The 8,129-nt window shown below is 34.4% G+C and overlaps 2 protein-coding genes across 2 annotated transcripts; both read right to left on the bottom strand.

Annotated features, from left to right (window-relative positions):
- Window positions 1-32: 32 nt before the first annotated feature.
- On the bottom strand, window positions 33-3,430 carry LOC114725230 (thiosulfate/3-mercaptopyruvate sulfurtransferase 1, mitochondrial; the record flags this gene model as incomplete). Its single annotated transcript, XM_028911716.1, is given in 5 exon segments — window positions 33-62; window positions 1,054-1,116; window positions 1,291-1,350; window positions 2,011-2,205; window positions 3,212-3,430. Coding segments are annotated over 5 exon segments (435 nt in total), but the record flags the coding sequence as incomplete, so codon positions are not given.
- Window positions 3,431-6,121: 2,691 nt separating this feature from the next.
- Window positions 6,122-7,246, bottom strand: LOC114725198 (uncharacterized). The gene has a single exon (XM_028911687.1). It carries the CDS (start codon window positions 7,244-7,246, stop codon window positions 6,122-6,124), a length of 1,125 nt encoding a protein of 374 aa, XP_028767520.1.
- Window positions 7,247-8,129: the final 883 nt, after the last annotated feature.

The following is an 8,129-nucleotide window of genomic DNA, read 5'->3' as shown; positions in this document are numbered from 1 at the left end:
TTCTCTATGCCAAGAGCAGAAGCAGCAGCAGCAGCTTCTTCTGATGGCAACATGTGCGGTAGCTGATACCAGTCATAGTTATAGATTAGATATACTGGAGAAACAAATTGCATCAAAATACAGGGAAGTTCAAAACATTAAGTGCAAAATCATTCCCTAAGAATAAAACTATTTAAAATGAGCACATCTCTAGAGAATAGCAAGCAATTAGGAACGCATAAAATGGGCAGAGGCAAATTAAAAACGCCCATATCAACCTATAGAATCAAAATTTACTTAAAAAATCCATGTATAATTGCTGAAAGCTTTCATTTATTACTGCTTGACACTATAAATGCATTGAGAATATGTGAAGTTATCAATATTTTCACATGAAGAAAAAATTTATAAGATCCACATAGTGAACTATTAATGGTTAAAAAAAAAAAAGTTAGCGACCACTGCATCTAAAGAATCCACTACAATTGAAATCAGTTATCATGTAATTAACAGCATTAATGGCTCTAATAGATCATGCAATTATTGGCTGGCTTTTATCATATTTCCCGATCAATCTTCTTATCTATCTATTTTTTATTTACTCTTGCAATTTATTTTAGGTGTCTACTGCCAGTTAATATCGCATGATGTTTAATTTCTTTGGTTTAGTTAACAAATTTTCATAAGAATCATGTAAAACTATAGGTGTTAATGGGGTGAAGTCAAATTGTTTTATTTCTTCATTTGTTTCTAGTATTATGAGTCTTTATTTTGCGTTCATGTTCCTATCCTTTCCTTTTGGAGACGTTGGTTAGCTGCTTCTCTTGAGGCCTACCTCCTCCTATATGTAGCAAATGTTGCTTTGAAACAGATACCAAACTTTTAGAGACAATATTTTCTGAAAAACTTCACACAAAAATCTCAACGATATCATCTTGCACAGCAAGACCTACAAAGATTTCATTTTTATAAGGTAGCAAAAGTCAATAACAGCCTTTACATAAATTATATACAAATTCTAAAATGTCTTTTAAATAAAGACTCTTATAAATAACATGAAGAGAGACCACTCACATTTGAAGTTCGATCCGATATTCCATCTACATCAAAGAAAAGGGCCCCAGGAATGTGAGCAACCTGTTGCAATTGTGTTAAACAAAATACGCTAATAGCCAAATGATAAACAGAAGTGAATTGCAAGACAATAAACAAACACAAACAGAAGCATATCCCTTCTATGTCATGTCTCATAAGCTGCTTAGAATTTTTTAACTAAAGAGAATGGGATTGATAACAAAATTATGTTCAGACCTGATATTCTTGAAATGGGTTCCTCTGCTCATCTGGCATGTACCAGGAGGCATCCAATACCTGAATAGACTAGACACGCTTAGGAATTTTCATGGCTGATGTAATGTAACATATTCAGGCAGTACAAAGATGGAAAATTCAGATCATGCATATACATCTAGTAGAATTAAAGAATTTAGCATAAAAAATGTATGATACTGATTACAGGTTTGTCATATGGCCCAGAATGATTTAAAATATGTAAACAACAGATTGAAAATCACCCAATTACCAGTTAGTAATCAAAGCAAAGACAAAAAGGGTTCCTCCCTACTTTCCAATAACAAGCTGACACCACATAACATGCGAAAAAAGGACACAAGATTCTCGGGCTTAATGCTTGAGAGGAAATTCCACATTTCTGTTGATCAAAGTCTGTCTCGCAAGCATATCAAAAAAGTATTCATATGAAACCCCTAGAAATCTTGATTAATCCCCATCAATCTTTTCTTTTTTTAAGAAAAAGGAAAGTGCTGAAAATGAGAAAGTCTTTAAAAATAAAAAATCATGGAAACTAGAAAAGTTTTGAAATAAATAATCGTACGATATTAGAAGTTAAGCCACCCATTTGGATTAAAGGAAAAGGCAATTAGCATTAAATAATCAAGTAAGTTCCTTACAACGCCTCTGGTATAGATTGCACACAAGAGGGCAACTCAGAATAGCAGAAAATGCAAGTACCTTCAAATCAGGCTTCTTAAGATTAGCATAGAGCCAATCCACGGAAACAACAGGATCATCCGTAGATACAGACACTGTTGAATAAGAAGCTCGTGTTCCAATGGGGGAGGAAGCCATGACAAAATGAGACCACCCAGTTATCCTTGTTTTTTGAGAAGTATAGGCTGGAACAGCTTGTGATTGAAATGAGCTCTTCTGCAGGTACATATGCAAAATGAGAAACCAAGGTCAAAGAACAGCTATAGCACATAAATACAGAAAGAAATAATATGTTTTGAAAAATGGGCCAACAAATTGAAAAGTTAACATTTTTCCATAAAGGTAGAGCTCCTAAATGGCTGACTAGTTAAAATGCTTCTCTTTAACGGCGTTAATTGAAATTTCGTTCATCAAAATATCATAAGAACCACGGCTGGAACATAACTGATATAGATAACTCTAAATGTGTTAATCTTTGAGCCTAACTACAATTTATGCCAACAATTCCCACATAAAAAAAAAAAACAATAGATAATTCTAATGCACATTTAATGACTAATTCATGTGAGAATCAGCAAAAGAAACTATTTTGCATGCTGATTAAACCCTCTAGTTTGCATCACCACCCATCACAAAATGACGTCACCAATTTCACAATCACTAATTTGCACCATCAAATATATATAATCCCAACGTCACGTTTAAGTACTGCATCATGTAAGAACCAGCGCAAGAAACCATTTTGCATGATGATCGAAACTTCCGGCTCGTATCGCAATTGATGACAAACAGACATCACCAATTTCACAGTCACAAAAGCGAAAAGTCAGATTAAAACTGCCGAATATTATTAGGCTTTCAGCAGGATGCATAAACAATATATTCGTATGGGAAGGGGCATGCAAAACGCGCATAACCAGCAGTTATAAATTTGCTAATTGCTGTCTGGTTCATACTCAATCATACTTCGAGAACTTAAACAAGGAAAATGAGTCACGCAGCCTAACAGACCAAGGACTCCAAAACCAACAAAAACAAAAACTATGGAAAACCAATTCACAGAACTAAACACTGTAGGACAAATGAGCACAGGAGCAAAGTTCCTAATTCACAGGCACAGAATCAAGGCTGATGAAAGAGACACGCATATACACACAATCCATACTGAAATTGGAGAACAAAAGAAAACCCAGATGAGATTTCATGAAAAGATGGGACTTGCATTTAAGAAAGAAGTGAGTATTTGGGGCCTCGAAGAATGAATGAGGCGAGGACCCAACAACATCCTTCTGAGAAGAGAAGATGCCATATCCCTCAACGATCATATAAGCAAGTCGCCTTAGATAGCTGGAAGAGTGAGGTGCGTCAAAGAATGAAAGCAGCCAAAGGGAGAGACTGCTGAGTGTGACGGAGAAGCTCCTCAGTTATCGTTTTCTGAAGCTGAAGACTGAAGAGGTGGAAATTGATGAAACGCATCAATAGAAAACAAGACTAGCGTTTTGATTCAATTTACGAGTTGAAGAAAATTGGTAAATTTTAATTTTAAAAACAAAAATTTTAAGAAAATCAGTTTGAATCATCATTCTGCAAAAAATAAAATAAAATAAAATGATGAAGTAAACAATTAAAAAATTGTTTTATTAGTATAGTTGTCATTAAGAAAATATAATATTTTTTTAACCTCTTCTCTCTGATTTTATAGAACAAAAAGTAATATATCAAAAGTAATAATATTTTTCATTTATCAGTCAAGTCATAAATATAAAATATTATGATAATTTCGAACATAATAATTATTCATGGTTTATTAGTTAATTTTACTATATGCTTTGATTTCTTGGCCGCCTGGCCGGATACTTTTTGATTGATTTCTTATAACTTTACTAGATTTTAATTTAATTTTAGGTATGAATTTTCAAAATTAAAATTTTCATTTAAAAACCAAAATTAATTTCTATAATCAAATATTTATTCACAGTGAACTAGATTTTTTAGATACACAGAGTAATTAATTGTATAAAATCTTGATTTATAGCTTCTTTTGTTTTTGAGTGAAAAGGGAGTATATATATACTCTTCCAATCCTAAATATAAAACTTATTTAACTAATTTGATTAGATTAAGAAAGTTAAGTAAATTAGTTAACTATAAGAAATATGACATGTTTTTCCTAAAATACCATAATCATCTTCTTTAATATCATCTCTCCTTATTTTACTTGATTATGATTGAGGAAGTGTCTATAGAGGTAATTAAGAAAAAACTGATAAATATGATAAAATATTTTATATTTAGAACCAAAATCAACTCAACAAGTAAATTCTATATTAAGAACAGAGGAGTGTATATATATACACATATATATATATAAATTAAAAAACTGTGCAAAGTCTACAAAAGCACCATCATCTAAGCTTCAGGATTGACAGTACTAAGGAGATCCAGTGCTGATCCATAGCTTATTTGAATTAAGCGAACGAAAGCATAATGTACTGTAATCAATTGGTAACTCTTTGTGAGTGGGCATCGCCTCCAATAGAAATATATCTATATCTAACAGGGGAAAAAAAGGGTTCGTGTTAAAATGTCAATTATGAATATTATAAAACAAAGGCAACTGATTGTCATGGTTATATGCTTAAAATTGAACACCTCCTTTCGCAAGGAACCCAGCTATAAATCTTCAAATACTAACAACGTCTATGTCCCATGATTATTTTATAATTGAAAAAGCTCTTTCTTTTATTGTTTTCCAAGTAAAAATTAATAAGAACTTCACCCATTATCTGGCATGTCCGGTTAGTAATACTAAAGATCCAACTACCAAGTGGTAAATTGTACATTGCAGCATTTTGATTTTTACCCCATAGACGTCACATGACCCTCAATTTTTTCTTCACATCAGTTAAGTAATTTACATATCATCACTAATCATCATCATGCAATCCAACATACAACATAAAATCAGATTAAGATACAACAACAACAACAACAAGCCTTATCCCACTAGGTGGGGTCGGCTACATTAATCACACGATGCCATCGTGCTCTGTCAACAACCCAATCCTTAGATATGTTGTTGACTAGGAGGTCTCGTTAGATTAAGATACAACAAGCAAAAAAAAAAAAAAGCCGGCAGATAGATGAATTCCATTAAGAGCGTATACACAGAAAATGGCCCTTAGATCTAGCTCCATATCCAACATAACAAAAATACAGGCACAGCACAAAACAGCCGGCAAAATGAAGTAAACTGTTTTCTATCAACCCACTGAAGAAACAAAGGGTGTGATAGTATAAAACTTAGTTCTAAACATATTAAAACTAGCGCTTGTCCACCAATAGTATCAATTCACTTACAATTTACTTGCAAAATATTAACAGAGAGCTGAATAAGGAATCAATGTAAGCCTATGTCGCTCCAATTTGCTAAAGAAGCAGGATTCTTTCTCTGAGATCAAGTATATATACAGGCTATACTAACAGCTTGATTTAAAATTCACAGTATAATATCATAAATAAATCCCAAGTAAGGCGCAAGGCCTATACAGGAGGAAAAGATCCTTGTCAGAAGTTAAAAAAATTTACAAAATGAGAAAGAATGAGATTGGCGAGGGGACTAATAAGAACAATTAGATTTCACAAACTTCATCAGAGTATTCCATGGATATCACTATGCATGGGAATGACATGCGGTTGCCTATTGCTTAGCCTTACAAGGCAACGTTTGACCAAAATAGTTGGCACTGATATCTGATAAGCTCAAGGAAACATTCTCTCTGCTTGTGAGAGTGAAACTGCGTACATTTGTCTCTCCTTAGTACATTTGTCCCTCCTCAGACCCCACCTACCTATTACACTTGTTCCATTATGATTTCAATCTTGAAACCCAAATCAACCATTACCAGTTCTTCTAGACAAGTTATTAGCCGCAAAACTGAAGAATAAACGCACCAGAGAGCAAAATTCACTAGAAGACAGAGCGGGAGGGACAGAATCCAGCATGAACTATCAAGCATCAGAAAGAAAAAGTCGCAAAATCATTAATTCCCCCAACAACTACAACGAATTTAAGACATGTGTCATGATCTAAATTCAAGCTGCAAATTATGAGCAAACATATGGGTGGGACTCAAAATGGAAATCCTACACGCACACACTTCCTTGACGAATCTGCTAATCTCTTCACTTCTTTTGCCTTCATATAGAACTCCAATAACTCATCGGCCACTTCCTTACTGTGGCATTCAATGAATGCCCTTATGAACCTTTTTTCTCTCATCCTGAGAACGGTAGCCATAGAAGTTTGTGGACATTTTGACTTTGAATCCATGTCTTCAATTTTCCTCATCAGGAGAGCCCGTGGTTTCATCCTGGTATCTAGGTTGCAAAACAAGAGATGTGGATTACGAAGAACTATTTTCGCTTCTAAATTGATTGTGCCCAATACGAACGTCATATTCCTCTGAACCTTTTCAATTGACAGTGTCAAGACAAAAGGAGACCGCCCAATTAACTCAAATATCTCTTCATCAGAGAAACCAAATTTGGCAAAATTTGCTATCTTCTCGCGAATTGTTTCCAGACGAGAGATACCAATAATTGATACAACATATTTATACCTCTTTGAATCCTTGGAAAGCCCAGTCTTGCGTATATATTCCAGCTTCTCCTCATCAAAAGAAGTCCTTGAAATAAGTGTGGGCCGGGAACAGGTCATGAAAAGAAAGTCCTCTTTGCTTACACCCAACTCTTCATACTGTGCAAGAACAGGTTTAATGGTTTTGTCAAAGTCATAGATTAAGAGTGAAGGGTTGGTCACAAGGGCTCTCTTAAGCAATGCCTTGGACTCAAACAAGGAATTAAGATATGCAAGCCTTTCGTTGAAATAACGATTGACCCGACTGCTAAGAAACCTAGGTCTACAATTGATTATCCTCACCAGGTCAGGTGCGTTTAGCCCGCAGCGACTTAGCAAAGCGAGCTTCGACTGAAGCAACGCAGCGTCGGAATTGCTCAAATGTGGGTTACGTCCCAAAATTTTCGCCACATCATCATCATTACAACCCCATTCCCTGAAAACCTGAACGGCATCCGTTGACTGATCTGTAGTGCTTTTAGCTGCGTCTTTAACTTGGGCTGGACATTGGGTCGAACAGGTGGTAGAAATGAATACTTGCGAAGGCTTTGCGGTCGAAAAAAGCAGAAAACGACGTGAGACAGATGGTAGAAGACGAAGCATGAGAGTGCATTTCATTCAAATTCAAGCCAACCTCATCTCAGTATTTTCAACCAGAAATTTTGAAGACCGGGACTCAAATAGGCAATGGCAAGATCAGGTTACAGTGAGTACTCCATCAAGTATAATGGCAAACAATATTCCTTCGGAAAATATTTTGAAACGAAGCAATGATTAGTGTAAAGAAAAAGAAACTCGAGGATAGAGAGAACGTGAACTCGCAGAGCCAGCAATGGCACCGAGAGAGCAGCGTCCAGGTTGAATCCTTATCAGCCACCCGAGTGAGAAGCGCTTGATGGCGGCTAGAGCTCATCGCTTATCATTTTGACTCGAAAACGGGAAGAATACTCCGATGAGCCCATTAGCCCATTAAAATTACAAGTCATCTAATTACACATGGCATGGATCTTAATTTTAAAATTATTATTAAATTGTGAATTCACGTGAAAAAAAAACAAGTATTTCCTAAAAATAAAACAAAATATTACTTTTAAAAAACTATTTTAATTTTTTTAATGCTACTTATTTCAAATAGAGCGCTGATATATTTTACGATTTTAATCCAATGTGTCATACCTTTTTATATAAATTATAATATATTTAGTGAAAATGTTGTCATAAAGATTGAACTATTATCCATTAACCTATTAATTAGTTAAAATAAAGAAATTATTGAACGCGACACAGAGATTATTCCGTGAATTTTTTTTTGTAAAAGGGGATTTTTTTTTTAATAATTTAATCTTATGCAATAATTTTGCAATTTGTTAAAATAAAATTGAATATTTGACACTTATCAAATGTATATATTGTGAAATTCGCTTAGCTTCATTTTGATTCACCTTGATTAAGAATATTTATAGGTGAGCGTGTCTATTTTGAAAGGCCACATGTTAGTTCA

The sequence above is a fragment of the Neltuma alba genome, unplaced genomic scaffold (assembly GCF_004799145.2).
Source record: "Neltuma alba isolate B1F8T4 unplaced genomic scaffold, ASM479914v2 tig00002394_pilon, whole genome shotgun sequence".
NCBI classification, from domain to species: Eukaryota; Viridiplantae; Streptophyta; class Magnoliopsida; order Fabales; family Fabaceae; genus Neltuma; species Neltuma alba.
This window is presented reverse-complemented; position numbering and strand designations above follow the sequence as displayed.

Coding starts and splice junctions, on each gene's coding strand:
- LOC114725198 (XM_028911687.1), bottom strand. CDS start 7,246: ATGAAATGCACTCTCATGCTTCGTCTTCTACCATCTGTCTCACGTCGT.